The following is a 15836-nucleotide window of genomic DNA, read 5'->3' on the forward strand; positions in this document are numbered from 1 at the left end:
CCTTTAGTGTCTCCTCCCTTTAATGCTCTCTCCCTCCCCCCTTTAATGCTCTCTCCCTCCCCCCTTTAATGCTCTCTCCCTAGCTCCTCCCATTTAGTGCTCTCTCTCCCTCCCCCCCTTTAGTGCTCTCTCCCTCCCCCCCTTTAGTGCTCTGTCCCTCCCCCCTTTAGTGCTCTGTCCCTCCCCCCATTTAGTGCTTTCTCTCCCTCCCCCCTTTAGTGATCTCTCCCTCCCCCAATTTAGTGCTCTCTCTCCCTCCCCCCTTAATGCCCTCTCCCTCCCCCCAATGCCCTCTCCCTCCCCCCCCTTTAATGCTCTCTCCCTCCCCCCTTTAGTGCTCTCTCCTTCCCCCATTTAGTGCTCTCTCCCCCTTTAGTGCTCTCTCACTCCCCCCCTTTCGTGCTCTCTCTCTCCCCCTTTAGTGCTCTCTCCCTCCCCCCTTTAATGCTCTCTCCCTCCCCCCTTTAGTGCTCTCTCCTTCCCCCCATTTCGTGCTCTCTCCCCCTTTAGTGCTCTCTCACTCCCCCCCTTTCGTGCTCTCTCTCTCTCCCCCCTTTAGTGCTCTCTCCCTCCCCCCCTTTAATGCTCTCTCCCTCCCCCCCTTTAATGCCTCTCTCCTCCCCCCCTTTAATGCTCTCTCCCTCCCCCCTTTAATGCTCTCTCCCTCCCCCCCTTTAATGCTCTCTCCCTCCCCCATTTAGTGCTCTCTCTCCCTCCCCCCCTTTAGTGCTCTCTCCCTCCCCCCCTTTAGTGCTCTGTCCCTCCCCCCCTTTAGTGCTCTGTCCCTCCCCCCATTTAGTGCTTTCTCTCCCTCCCCCCTTTAGTGATCTCTCCCTCCCCCCCTTTAATGCCCTCTCCCTCCCCCCCAATGCCCTCTCCCTCCCCCCCTTTAATGCTCTCTCCCTCCCCCCTTTAGTGCTCTCTCCTTCCCCCCATTTAGTGCTCTCTCCCCCTTTAGTGCTCTCTCACTCCCCCCCTTTCGTGCTCTCTCTCTCTCCCCCCTTTAGTGCTCTCTCTCCCTCCCCCCCTTAATGCCCTCTCCCTCCCCCCCAATGCCCTCTCCTCCCCCCCCTTTAATGCTCTCTCCCTCCCCCCTTTAGTGCTCTCTCCTTCCCCCCATTTAGTGCTCTCTCCCCCTTTAGTGCTCTCTCACTCCCCCCCTTTCGTGCTCTCTCTCTCTCCCCCCTTTAGTGCTCTCTCCCTCCCCCCCCTTTAATGCTCTCTCCCTCCCCCCCTTTAATGCTCTCTCCCTCCCCCCCTTTAATGCTCTCTCCCTCCCCCCCTTTAATGCTCTCTCCCTCCCCCCTTTAATGCTCTCTCCCTCCCCCCCTTTAATGCTCTCTCCCTCCCCCATTTAGTGCTCTCTCTCCCTCCCCCCCTTTAGTGCTCTCTCCCTCCCCCCTTTAGTGCTTTCTCACTCCCCCCTTTAGTGCTCTCTCCCTCTCCCCGCTTTAGTGCTCTCTCCCTCTCCCCCCTTTAGTGATCTCTCCCTCCCCCCCTTTAGTGCTCTCTCCCTCCCCCCCTTTAGTGCTTTCTCTCCCTCCCCCCTTTAGTGATCTCTCCCTCCCCCCTTTAGTGCTCTCTCCCTCCCCCCCTTTAGTGCTCTGTCCCTCCCCCCATTTAGTGCTTTCTCTCCCTCCCCCAATTTAGTGCTCTCTCTCCCTCCCCCCCTTAATGCCCTCTCCCTCCCCCCAATGCCCTCTCCCTCCCCCCCTTTAATGCTCTCCCCTCCCCCCTTTAGTGCTCTCTCCTTCCCCCCATTTAGTGCTCTCTCACTCCCCCCCTTTCGTGCTCTCTCTCTCCCCCCTTTAGTGCTCTCTCCCTCCCCCCCTTTAAAGCCCTCTCCCTCCCCCCCAATGCCCTCTCCCTCCCCCCCCTTTAATGCTCTCTCCCTCCCCCCTTTAGTGCTCTCTCCTTCCCCCCATTTCGTGCTCTCTCCCCCTTTAGTGCTCTCTCACTCCCCCCCTTTCGTGCTCTCTCTCTCTCCCCCCTTTAGTGCTCTCTCCCTCCCCCCCTTTAATGCTCTCTCCCTCCCCCCCTTTAATGCTCTCTCCCTCCCCCCTTTAATGCTCTCTCCCTCCCCCCCTTTAATGCTCTCTCCCTCCCCCATTTAGTGCTCTCTCTCCCTCCCCCCCTTTAGTGCTCTCTCCCTCCCCCCCTTTAGTGCTCTGTCCCTCCCCCCCTTTAGTGCTCTGTTCCTCCCCCCATTTAGTGCTTTCTCTCCCTCCCCCCTTTAGTGATCTCTCCCTCCCCCCCTTTAATGCCCTCTCCCTCCCCCCAATGCCCTCTCCCTCCCCCCCCTTTAATGCTCTCTCCCTCCCCCCTTTCGTGCTCTCTCCTTCCCCCCATTTAGTGCTCTCTCCCCCTTTAGTGCTCTCTCACTCCCCCCCTTTCGTGCTCTCTCTCTCTCCCCCCCTTTCGTGCTCTCTCTCTCTCCCCCCTTTAGTGCTCTCTCTCCCTCCCCACCTTAATGCCCTCTCCCTCCCCCCCAATGCTCTCTCCTTCCCCCCATTTAGTGCTCTCTCCCCCTTTAGTGCTCTCTCACTCCCCCCTTTCGTGCTCTCTCTCTCTCCCCCCTTTAGTGCTCTCTCCCTCCCCCCCTTTAATGCTCTCTCCCTCCCCCCCTTTAATGCTCTCTCCCTCCCCCCCTTTAATGCTCTCTCCCTCCCCCCCTTTAATGCTCTCTCCCTCCCCCCCTTTAATGCTCTCTCCCTCCCCCCCTTTAATGCTCTCTCCCTCCCCCCTTTAATGCTCTCTCCCTCCCCCCCTTTAATGCTCTCTCCCTCCCCCATTTAGTGCTCTCTCTCCCTCCCCCCCTTTAGTGCTCTCTCCCTCCCCCCCTTTAGTGCTTTCTCACTCCCCCCCTTTAGTGCTCTCTCCCTCTCCCCGCTTTAGTGCTCTCTCCCTCTCCCCCCTTTAGTGATCTCTCCCTCCCCCCCTTTAGTGCTCTCTCCCTCCCCCCCTTTAGTGCTTTCTCTCCCTCCCCCCTTTAGTGATCTCTCCCTCCCCCCTTTAGTGCTCTCTCGCTCTCTCTCCCCCCTTTAGTGCTCTCTCTCCCCCAATTTAGTGCTCTCTCTCCCCCCTTTAGTGCTCTCTCTCCCCCAATTTAGTGCTCTCTCTCCCCCCTTTAGTGCTCTCTCTCTCCCCCCCTGAGTGCTCTCTCTCTAACCCCCTTTAGTGCTCTCTCACTCCCCCCTTTAGTGCTCTCTCCCTCCCCCCCTTAATGCTCTCTCCCTCCCCCCTTTAGTGCTCTCTCCCTCCCCCCTTTAGTGCTCTCTCCCTCCCCCCTTTAGTGCTCTCTCCCTCCCCCCTTTAGTGCTCTCTCTCTCTGCCCCCTTTCGTGCTCTCTCTCCCCCCTTTAGTGCTCTCCCTCCCCCCTTTAGTGCTCTCCCTCCCCCCCTTAATGCTCTCTCCCTCCCCCCCTTAATGCTCTCTCCCTCCCCCCCTTAATGCCCTCTCCCTCCCCCCCAATGCCCTCTCCCTCCCCCCCCTTTAATGCTCTCTCCCTCCCCCCTTTAGTGCTCTCTCCTTCCCCCCATTTAGTGCTCTCTCCCCCTTTAGTGCTCTCTCACTCCCCCCCTTTCGTGCTCTCTCTCTCTCCCCCCTTTAGTGCTCTCTCCCTCCCCCCCTTTAATGCTCTCTCCCTCCCCCCCTTTAATGCTCTCTCCCTCCCCCCTTTAATGCTCTCTCCCTCCCCCCCTTTAATGCTCTCTCCCTCCCCCATTTAGTGCTCTCTCTCCCTCCCCCCCTTTAGTGCTCTCTCCCTCCCCCCCTTTAGTGCTCTGTCCCTCCCCCCCTTTCGTGCTCTGTCCCTCCCCCCATTTAGTGCTTTCTCTCCCTCCCCCCTTTAGTGATCTCTCCCTCCCCAAATTTAGTGCTCTCTCTCTCTCCCCCCTTTAGTGCTCTCTCTCTCCCCCTTTTAGTGCTCTCCCTCCCCCCCTTTAGTGCTCTCTCTCCCCCCTTTAGTGCTCTCTCTCTCCCCCCTTTAGTGCCCTCTCTCTCCCCCTTTAGTGCTCTCTCTCTCCCCCCTCTTTAGTGCTCTCTCCCCCCTTTAGTGCTCTCTCTCTCTCTCTCTCTCTCTCTCCTGCTGTAATGTGTGACCTGTGGACCCTCTCACTGTGTGTTTTTAGTTATAAATGAGCTCAGATTGTTACACTGGAGAGTTTATGCAGGTTTACTCACTGTCTGAGGCCTGCATGTGCATCATCAACATGTTTCTGCATTTCATGTTGCAGGAGGTGTTGTTTCTCAGCAGTGGGCTGTGTTTTACACACCGAGCTCCATCTGTGCTGGAAACGGATCTACAGTGACTCTGGGCTGCACATATACATATCCAACATATCCAACTCAGTCTAAAGTTGAGAAAGCTTTCTGGACCAGAGAATTGCCTCAAAGCGGTAAAGAGCCTCCTAATCTGTCTTCAGCCCCAGAGTACAGAGACAGGGTTCAGTACCTCGGAGACACACTGAGTAACTGCAGTCTCAGACTGAGTGATGTGAGAGAAGAGGACCAAGGCACATACTACTTCACATTCATCACAAACATATCTGGTGGACAGTTTCAAGGTGTACCTGGAGTTTTTCTTTCTGTCAGAGGTAAGCCACATCAACTCAAATAATAATAACACACTGCACTTTATTCACCATAAAAATATTTAGATTTACAGCATTAGTACCACGGTTTTCCATTCAGGAAGTTAAATTTTCCACAAAGAAAATGTCTCAATAAAGAGCTGTATGAGTGCTAGCTTTAGTTATCTCACTCGTTAACAGTGATTGAAGGTACAAAACTCAACAACTCGGTGAGAAGAACCCGGCTGCAGCCCGGAGAGCAAGGTGGGGCATGTGTAGCCCCACCCCTAACCCTGTCTTTGACTCGCAAGGGACGACATAGCAAAATAGAAACCCGGAAGTCTGCCATGTTGGTGGAAATACAAACGTGGGGTCAAGCACATACCAGACAAAACAGTGACGCATGCATGACTCTCTCTTTTTTTGCCACTGCTTTAAGCGGTATTTTAGCTCTGCCATATCTCTGTGCTGTATGTGGTTGTGGTCACAGCAGTACTCGTGACCGTAGCACGTTCCGATTTTTTAGAATTCCGTCCGTGATTCAGAAAGAGGGTGAGGAAACCCTGAGGCTCAGTATGGAACAAAGACGAGGGGATCAGGACACTTCATCCAATAGTTCAGGCATTCCGTCCAAAGCCTTTTCATACGCACTATCAATTATTTTATATTCCAGGTATTCCTGTGTTCATGAACGAAGCCCCACGAGAACGCTGCTCCACGCCTAAAGATTTAACAAGATTAAACGGAGCTCACAGCGAGGCCACATTTGACCGGCACCTCTCTCTAAGCCTCCCCCTTGGAAAGCGCGTGGTCTCGGGTCGGTAGGACCGCGCCTCGGCCTGGGATTCACAAACAAAGCCCCCCATGAGAGCATTGTTCTGCGCCTAAAGATTTAATGTGATCCATACTATGGCACTCATTCGCTTTACAAAAATGTCTTTTGTTTCGGTCAAATTCCATTGAGAATTCCTCCTTTTTTCAAACAAACAAATACCTGAAAGGGTAGGTCCCTGCCAAATGACCAGATGGTGGTTGCAGCATCAGATTAATTTTCTTTGTGAGAGCTTATGGTAATAGATACTGGTAAAATATGTACTGATAAAATTTTGGGGCTGTATTCTGTGTATTTAATGAACTAGGTCATTTTGAAAATTACTGAAATTAGACCGGAATGTAGCCCCTAAATTTTCACCAGGTATTTTTGGGGATTTAAATGCATTTTTCTCAGCTTCTAGGCTGCACAGAGGTTTGAAATTTGGTAAATTAACTTTCTATATGTTGCTAATCTGGAAGGAAAACAAAGCCATCTATCTAGAAAATCCTGCCCATAGGTGCTTCCAAAAAATGCTAAAAATTAAGAAAAAAACACACTCGCGAGTGGGGTTTAGGGCCCTAAAAAACAAATGTATTCATCTCCTCTCACTACCTGGTCTTATTATAAACCAGATTGCCTGGTCACTTCTATAATGGGAGCTCTCTAGATAGAGTATTTACAGAAATATGGCAGATTCAATTCCATACCCCACATAAAGTATCATATCTTTAAGACCCTGAATGGAAATGAAGCCCAGGGAGCACAGGTCTGCAACTCGGTAAATAGTTTCATTAATTCAATCACTACAAACATGTGAAGTGTCCTCTTATTTGTGCATCATTCTCTTTTTTCAATCCCAAATCATCCATTTTTAATGCCCTCGAATTTGTTGTGTATTTAGAGGAGTCATTTTTAATATAGACTCAAATTAGTGATCAGTCAAGGATTTAGTATTTTCTGTATGAGGAAGTCTCAGATGTTATTAAAGGTTATTAGCATTGAATTCTGCAAATGCTAAGCTTATACTGTCGTGCCCTTCTATTTGTGCCTGGTGCAGGGACCAAACACATTTTGGGCGATATTATTAAGGAACTAGCTGTTAGTTCTATTTATAGAGTTCCAGCACCAAAAGTTTGTTACAGGTACGATCTACACTCGAGACGATAAGTTTGGATCTTTGAACAGGAGCAATGTTAAAGATCACTCAGATCTGAAAACAGAAAGGAAATATCAAATAAAAAGTGATAAATTATATACATGTATTTTAAAACACTGGTGTATACATGATCTATGGAAAATTATAAATACTGATATAGTCTCTGTCAGAAATGCAACTGTAAACAGACAATACACCCAATATTAGTCATGACAAGCATATGAATAGGAGAGTGCTGCATCTGTGAGCTTAAATTACTTTTTCATGGTAAAGCAGATAGTTATTTGCAGAGGTGGACAGTAATGAAGTACGTTTACTTGAGTGCTGTACTTAAGTATACTTTGAGTATCTGTACTTTACTTGAGTATTATTATTTTTGGAAACTTGTGACTAACTTCACTACATTTGAAAGACAAATATTGTACTTTTCACTCCACTACATTTCTCTCAAGGTCCTCGTTACTCATTACTATGAAGCAGCTTAGAAAGTGGATGTTTTTTTCCTTTCTAAAACGTGATGTTTTTTTCACAGGTGACACTGAGACAGTCTATCAGTAATCACTAGGGTCACATCACATCCATAGACTGGATAAAATCAAGTTCAGTGATTTCTCAACAGCGTTATTTAACCTGATCAGTTGATGGCAGAATGGAAGGAGGCGGTTCTTCTGGAGAATGCACACGCCCATGAACCCATGGTTCAGTTTTCTGAAAAGATTAAAGATTTGTTTTGTTTTAAATGTTTGCCGAAAACGAACCACATCACGGCCTACAAAAACTCGCCGTCCAACCTGCGAAAGCATATTGAGGGAGATAAACGTTTTATTCCAAGAGAAAGCTTGCAGTGAATCTTTCGATTACGTTCATTATGTCTTATATTGAATATTGTTAGTTTTTTCTTTTTTATCAGACATCTAATTTTTTAGGTTTGTTTACCTGACATGTTTCGACGTACGACTGTCGTCTTCCTCAGAGTGTCACCGGATGTTATTGGTGACGCATCTTTTATGGTATCAGCTGATGTTTCCGAAAGCGTGGCCTTCCTGTCTGGATTGACAGGTCGGTCACGCCTTCTACTGTCAGTTCGTCCCCTGCAAGATGGCACTCCAGGTATGGGAGAGCATGTATGCTCCCTCATCTCGGTTGATGGTCCTCGGTCATTTAGTACCCACAGCCAATGTTATCCCCAGGATTTACGGTACACCAAAAATACACAAACCAGGAACACCATTACGCCCCATAGTAGATAGCATTGGTTCAGTGGCATACAACTTATCAAAAGCACTCACTGAAATAATTAAACCATTACTAGGACTCACAGACCAACACTGCAAAAACTCAAAACAACTGCCAGAAGAACTAAAAAACATAAAAATGCAACAAGACGAAGTTTTCATTTCACACAATGTCATATCTCTTTTCACCAGAACACCCATGGAAGCCACCATACAGGTAGTACAAGAAAAATTAAAAACAGATTGGACGCTCAAGAAACGCACAAACCTCACTGTACAAGACATTACGCAACTCCTTCAATTCATCGCCACATCCACATACTTTCAGTTCAGGAACACAATTTACAGACAAAAGGAAGGGTTTGCCATGGGAGACCCACTATCAACCATCATGTGCGGCTTTTTCATGGAAGACCTGGAGCAGAAAGCACTCACTACAATACCAGCGGAATACAGGCCAACACTCTGGAAACGTTATATGGATGACATATTGGAAAAAGCAAAGAGGGGATACACTCAACAACTCACCGACCATCTCAATACTATAGACAATAACGGCAATATAAAATTCACACATGAAGAGGAAACGGAGCAGTCAATAGCATTTTTGGATTTAAAAATACATCACACAGAAGAGGGGGACATCAAAATAAAAGTACACAGGAAACCCACACACACCGACCAATATTTAAACTGGACTTCCGAACACCCCATAATGCACAAAATATCTGTAGTTAGAACATTACATGAATGCGCAGCAATAATTACAGATGCACAGGACAAAGAACAGGAAGAACAACATATACAACACGCACTGAAGGCATGTCAATATCCACAATGGGCAATATCCAAAGGGGCAGAACAGGTCAAAAACAATAAAACACAGAAGAAAAAGAAAAAAACAGACCAACAAACAAGAACACAGGGGAGTAGTTACATTACCATACATCAGAGGAATAACGGAACGCATTCAAAGAGCAATGAGGAAATACAACATTAACACACCTGTCAAACCACACACAACACTCCGTCAGATCCTGGTTCATCCCAAAGACAGAATACATCTGGACAACAGATGCAACACCTTATATGAGATTCCATGCCAATTATGCAATAAAACTTACATCGGGGAGACAGGAAGGAGTTTCAACACAAGAAAAAATGAACATAAGAAAGAGTGCGAAAAGGAGACAGCTACAAGACAAACCCGAACAATAAAAGAAAAGGCACAACAGGAAAATTATAAGTCAGCCATAACAGATCACTGCAAAAGGGAAAATCATATTATGGACTGGGGGAATGCCAGAGTCATCCGCACAGAAGATAATAAACATCAGCGCTGGATCAGGGAGGCCATGGAGATCTGTAAGCGAAGTCCGAGGACCATCAACCGAGATGAGGGAGCATACATGCTCTCCCATACCTGGAGTGCCATCTTGCAGGGGACGAACTGACAGTAGAAGGCGTGACCGACCTGTCAATCCAGACAGGAAGGCCACGCCTTCGGAAACATCAGCCGATAAAAGATGCGTCACCAATAACATCCGGTGACGCTCTGAGGAAGACGACAGTCGTACGTCGAAACATGTCAGGTAAACAAACCTAAAAAATTAGATGTCTGATAAAAAAGAAAAAACTAACAAGCTTGCAGTGAAGTTGTCTGTGCTTTTAGAGCTTGCGATAACATTACAATAGCTATGCAGTCTGGTTAGTCAAATGACTTTCTATGGATTTGCCCGCCAAGTTGCCGTAGCCTTGTCCACAGCTAATGTTTAGACACAGCTAGTTAACTAGGACACTGTTAGTTAGCATGTAAAAACAGAGTTACACTAACATGAGTAACGTTAACTTATCTGAAGTGCTTTCAGAAATGTTTTAGCATAAACTTCCCAAATAAACAGAATGTAGGAATCTTTCTTTTCTAGTAGCGTTAGATACCCAATATGATTTTGAGTTTGAAAAGAGTTTGCTAGCATGTGAGGTGGAGCTTCGCTGACTAGCTAGCTTAACATTAAACCGCCATGATGCCACAGCATGCGTTCATTTTGTGAATTCACATTTCTGTCTTTGGTAACGGCATTAGGTTTTGTAAGCAATGATAATGATGCGTTGACAGAAAATTTACTTTTAATACTCAAGTATTTTTAAAAGCAAGTACTTCAGTACTTTAACTTAAGTAAAAAATTGACTGGAGAACTTTCACTTGTATCAGAGTAACATTGGACCGGTGGGATCTGTACTTTGACTTAAGTAATGAAGTTGGGTTCTTTGTCCACTTCTGGTTATTTGTGAACTGTACATGTAACAGCAAAAACAACAAATTTGAGGGCATTAAAAATGGATGATTTGGGATTGAAAAAAAGAGAATGATGCACAAATAAGAGGACACTTCATATGTTTGTAGTGACTGAATTAATGAAACTATTTACCAAGTTGGGTGGCACGGTGGTGTAGTGGTTAGCGCTGTCGCCTCACAGCAAGAAGGTCCGGGTTTGAGCCCCGTGGCCGGCGAGGGCCTTTCTGTGCGGAGTTTGCATGTTCTCCCCGTGTCCGCGTGGGTTTCCTCCGGGTGCTCCGGTTTCCCCCACAGTCCAAAGACATGCAGGTTAGGTTAACTGGTGACTCTAAATTGACCGTAGGTGTGAATGTGAGTGTGAATGGTTGTCTGTGTCTATGTGTCAGCCCTGTGATGACCTGGCGACTTGTCCAGGGTGTACCCCGCCTTTCGCCCGTAGTCAGCTGGGATAGGCTCCAGCTTGCCTGCGACCCTGTAGAACAGGATAAAGTGGCTAGAGATAATGAGATGAGATTTACCGAGTTGCAGACCTGCGCTCCCTGTGCTTCATTTCCATTCAGGGTCTTAAAGATATGATACTTTTGGTGGGGTATGGAATTGAATCTGCCATATTTCTGTAAATACTCTATCTAGAGAGCTCCCATTATAGAAGTGACCAGGCAATCTGGTTTATAATAAGACCAGCTAGTGATAGGAGATGAATACATTTGTTTTTTAGGGCCTTAAACCCCACTCGCGAGTGTGTTTTTTCTTAATTTTTAGCATTTTTTGGAAGTACCTATGGCCAGGATTTTCTAGATAGATAGCTTTATGTTTTCCTTCCAGATTAGCTAATTTACCAAATTTCAAACCTCTGTGTAGCATAGAAGCTGAGAAAAATGCATTTAAAAAGCCTGGCGAGGATTTAGGGGGTACATTCTAGTCTAATTTAGTAATTTTTCAAAATGGCATAAATAAAAAACCTCTGGGTCTAGAAAGCTGAAATTTTGAAAACTAATTTAGATTTACATATATTTTCATCAGTAACTTCCACCATTAAAATAAAAATATTGCTGCAACCAATTATCTATATATTGGGTGTTTTTGGCTTGGACTTACCCGAAACATAAAATAACTGATCGTGTGTATGAAAAAGGCTTTGGATGAAATGGCCATGGGATGAAATGACCTGTATTCATACTTGAGTGTCGGTAGAAGTGTCTTATCTTCAGAAAAGCCTGACTTTTTTTAAATAATATGGGTCAAAACCACACATCTATCTTCGCTCAACCGATCAAATCGTGGTAATACTGAGAAAATTCAGCATTGTTTACAGACACACTTTCAGCAGCTGCCATCAGAGTTGCTTTGTATATCCACCATCATGGTGGACACTCGTAACATAGCACATTTTAATCACACGGTTGCAAGTCATCTATCCCTAACCATAACCCTTGACCAGGGCTACACATATCCCACCTCGTTCTCCAGTCTTTCATGTGAAGTGTTAGATGAAGCACTTGGTCTGGGTTTAATATGAATAAATACTGTTATGCGTCTTACTTGGCATTCCTATAAACAGATATTTTAGAAGTGTTGAATAATTCTTAAAATTATATTTATGCTCAAAGGACATTATTTAGTGTCACCAGTTGCATTTATTCTGTATGAAAATGTATCAGCTGTAACCCAAAAGCACACAGAAGCAGGCACTGCCACCCAGTACAGTAACAGGTGCACTTTATCATTCTGACCACCAGATGGCACTAGTGTGCACAGTGTTTAAAAGCTTCCAGTCAGGAACCTTTCATAGATCCAGTTGAAGGAAAACTTTAGAAAGGTTCATTTTGACATCACTAACAGATCAGATCGATAAGATCGAGGAGGCTTCGACTCGCTACAGACACACTGCTGGAGTGAGATCTGGCAAAGTGTGTTTTGGCATTCCTATTTAAAGAGAGACATCTGACTGTAGACAGGAGAGCGTCATTAGTAATCAAGGGACTTTGAAGAGAGAAGGTCGACTAGAGGTCATGGTAGAGAATCAGGGTTGTTGTCCACATGTCCTATTGTCCTACTGCATGTGAAAATATTGTTGCAGATTGCGGTCCTAAAAAGGCCTTTAAAAAACCTCATGAAACACGTGTTCAGACGCCACCTCACACATGTGCAGAAGAGACTCCACAGTACTTACCCACCCTGAAGATATAAACAGTTACTCATTTTTTAATAATCCCATGTTGCAAATATATACAATTAATAATTAAAACACGTTTGTAAAGAGTGAGAGTGAAATGGCAGTATATTGTTCTTTATGTGCAGCGGCTCAGTCTGAGCTGTAAGTAGCTACGTGGTTTAAATTCAGTTTTAATGTCCTGGATTGGTGTTTGGTGTAATCTGTAGAGAAAACTGTAACTTCAGCCACATATTACTTCAATAAACTTGAGGTCGTCATAAAAAGTGTTTACTGCACCCACGATATTCAGCATCTCCTCACTGACTAATTAACCAAGCAACGACTTTTGAAGTGTGTGAAAGTGTCAGTCTACATGGAGGTCATTCATTCACTCCTCTATTCAGTAACCTCTTTATCCCGGAACACTGGGATACCAGTCACATACATGACATACAAAGTGGATTAATATTTATTTAACATTAAAAGGAACAGTAAATGACTTTCTTCCATAAAACAGCATCATTAATCACTGAACCACTGACAGCTAATTATACAGAACAATCATGAACATGTGCTCGCTGTATTTGGGGAGGCAGTTCAGTTCAATTCAGTTTGATTTGCATCGTGCTTTTAACAACAGACAGTGTCACAGAGCAACTTTACAGAAATCTGGAGCTAGATAATAATAATAATAATAATAATAATAATGAAGGTTAAAATGAAATGTACATTGTGTTTTATATTTATAGTATAAACATGAGGCATGTCTCCCCTCAGCTAATATCTGCTAGTTAAAATGCAGTAAGTTTATGATTCGGAAGCTAAATGATGTGATTTAATAACAGGAGAACAGACACTAATCCCCACAGGCTGCACTGCATGTTTTCCTCTTTCCTCTCAGCCTCAGAGCTTCAGGTGGAGATGATTCCTGATGAAGTGGTTGAGGGAGAGACAGTCACTCTCACATGTAAAATCACCTGCAGCCCGACTGTCTCCTGGTACAAAAGTGGAAATCTTTTATCCTCCTCCTCTAACCCTCTCCGTCTGCGGCCAGTCAGTCAGAGGGATTCAGGTGATTACAGCTGTGCTGCACAGGGAGAAGATTATCGCTCCCCTGCTGTCACTCTTGATGTCCAATGTAAGTCCAGATTTATTCTTTCACTCATGAAACTAGCAACACAAAGTTGGTGCTGAATCCACATGTAAAATGAATCCCATCAGTAATGAAGCAGGAACCAGCAGCACAGCAACACAACAAGTCATCAGTTGATGTGAAGTTTCACTGGATGCATTCTGATCAGGTTTACACTGGACATGATTAACGGCTTTAGTCCTACAGAATACTGCAGAGAGAACTTCATTATTCTTTTACAGAAAAGATATTTAGATATGAACAGTTCACATCTCTCAGAGAGCCAACTCGCTCCAAAACTGTACAAGGCACCATGATGATAAATTAGCTGCTCATTAAGCAAACATGTCTCATTACATCATGTGTCAGTAATTAAAGTGGCCTCGCTCTCTCTCTCGGTATCTAGAGTTAAATGTGTCTGTGGATTAAACCTGCACAATGCAGACAGACTCACAGACTTGCACAGCAGCTAACTGCAGACTCGCATAATTACCCACTAGTTTACTCGCATACAAGCATCCACATGGATCTGCATACTTACATACTCGCACGCTAGAATATTTTTAATTAGTACACACGTGTATTAGCATACTTTCACATTCAAATATTTTAACATTAGCATACATGTGTATTATCATACTTGCACACCAGACTAGCATACATGCTCATTAGTGTTCTAGCATGCTGAAATATTTGAATATTAGCGTACATGTGTATCAACATGCTTACATACTTGCATGCGAGAATATTTTTAATATTAACATGCGTATATTAGCATACTTGTACACTAGCACACTCGTACATTCAACATTCATACACACATGTATATGAGCACACACACTATTTTAGTTTACCCAGTAACTTTTTCTAACTCTAACATGACCAAAAGAAGTTATAATTAATTAAAAGTTACTGTTTGTGATTTTATTTATTTTTGACATTTTTCAGTAATTTCACTGCTGTTACTCGTTAGGAAAATTAATGTGTTACTGCAGTAAAACATGAAGTAATGACGGCTTTCATTTTCTAATTATTAAAAAAAAAAGAAAAACCTCTTCATATTGTGCAGTTTGTATTTCTATCTCTAGATCCTCCAAAGAGTGTCTCCGTGTCCATCAGTCCCTCTGGTGAGACGGTGGAGGGCAGTTCAGTGACTCTGACCTGCAGCAGTGATGCGAACCCACCTGTGGAGACCTACAGCTGGTATAAGGTGAATGAAAGCTCACCTGTAGGATCTGGACAGAGTTACAGCTTCACGTTGAGCTTCAACAGCAGTGGATGGTTTTACTGTGTGGCTCAGAATAAATACGGGAATCAGAGAGCAGCTGCAGTGCCTCTCACTGTAAATGGTATTACAGTTATTATAACAAATAGCACTTGTAGCATTGATAAAGATGAATGAGTTATAGCTGACTAATATTTGTCTGCACACAGGGAGCAGAAGTGTCGTTCAGTATGTAGTTCTTGGAGTCACGGTTGGATTTGGATGTTTATTTGTCATCATTGGTGTTTTATTCATGTGGTAAGCATATGTATTTTTCATCAACTTGCTTCAAATGTCTGCAATATGAGCCCTCTGATTATTGTGGCTTTTTAGGAGAAAGAGAAGACGAGGTTCAGCTGATGATGCCACGTCCAGTCAGGTAAGTGAATTGTAACAGGACAGAGGGACGCAGTGTGACTTACTGCCTCGATAGTCCTTTGTTTTTTCTAACCACTTAGGACAGCAACATAAAACCCTCATGCTTACCTGGAAAACAGTGATAATCTCCACAAGACACAGTGCATCTTTATACTGAATATGAGGAAAACACCAGGGTCGAGGCACTTTTCATCATGAAACATACAGTGGTGCTTGAAAGTTTGTGAACCCTTTAGAATTTTCTATATTTCTGCATAAATATGACCTAAAACATCATCAGATTTTCACACAAGTCCTAAAAATAGATAAAGAGAACCCAGTTAAACAAATGAAACAAAAATATTATACCTGGTCATTTATCTATTGAGGAAAATGATCCAATATTACATATCTGTGAGTGGCAAAAGTATGTGAACCTCCAGGATTAGCAGTTAATTTGAAGGTGAAATTAGAGTCAGGTGTTTTCAATCAGTTGGGATGACAATCAGGCATGAGTGGGCTCCCTGTTTTATTTAAAGAAGAAGGATCGATCAAAGTCTGATCTTCACAACACATGTTTGTGGAAGTGTATCATGGCACGAAGAAAGGAGATTTCTGAGGACCTCAGAAAAAGCGTTGTTGATGCTCATCGGGCTGGAAAAGGTTACAAAACCATCTCTAAAGAGTTTGGACTCCACCAATCCACAGTCAGACAGACTGTGTACAAATGGAGGAAATTCAAGACCATTGTTACCCTCCCCAGGAGTGGTCAACCAACAACGATCACTCCAAGAGTAAGGTGTGTAATAGTCGGCGAGGTCACAAAGGACCCCAGGATAACTTCTAAGCAACTGAA

At 44.9% G+C, this 15836-nt stretch overlaps 1 protein-coding gene across 1 annotated transcript in view; it reads left to right on the forward strand.

The window, feature by feature from the left end:
* Positions 1-13085: 13085 nt before the first annotated feature.
* The window catches only part of LOC132865815 (B-cell receptor CD22-like), a 78813-nt gene continuing 76062 nt past the window's right edge, over positions 13086-15836 (forward strand). Inside the window, exons 1-4 of the mRNA XM_060898316.1 lie at positions 13086-13365; positions 14448-14708; positions 14794-14881; positions 14957-15002. Of these exons, the coding sequence (XP_060754299.1) occupies positions 13107-13365; positions 14448-14708; positions 14794-14881; positions 14957-15002 (654 nt within the window). The 5' untranslated portion in view covers positions 13086-13106. The remainder of the gene's footprint in view (positions 13366-14447; positions 14709-14793; positions 14882-14956; positions 15003-15836) is intronic.

Source organism: Neoarius graeffei, chromosome 18, assembly GCF_027579695.1.
Source record: "Neoarius graeffei isolate fNeoGra1 chromosome 18, fNeoGra1.pri, whole genome shotgun sequence".
NCBI lineage: Eukaryota > Metazoa > Chordata > Actinopteri > Siluriformes > Ariidae > Neoarius > Neoarius graeffei.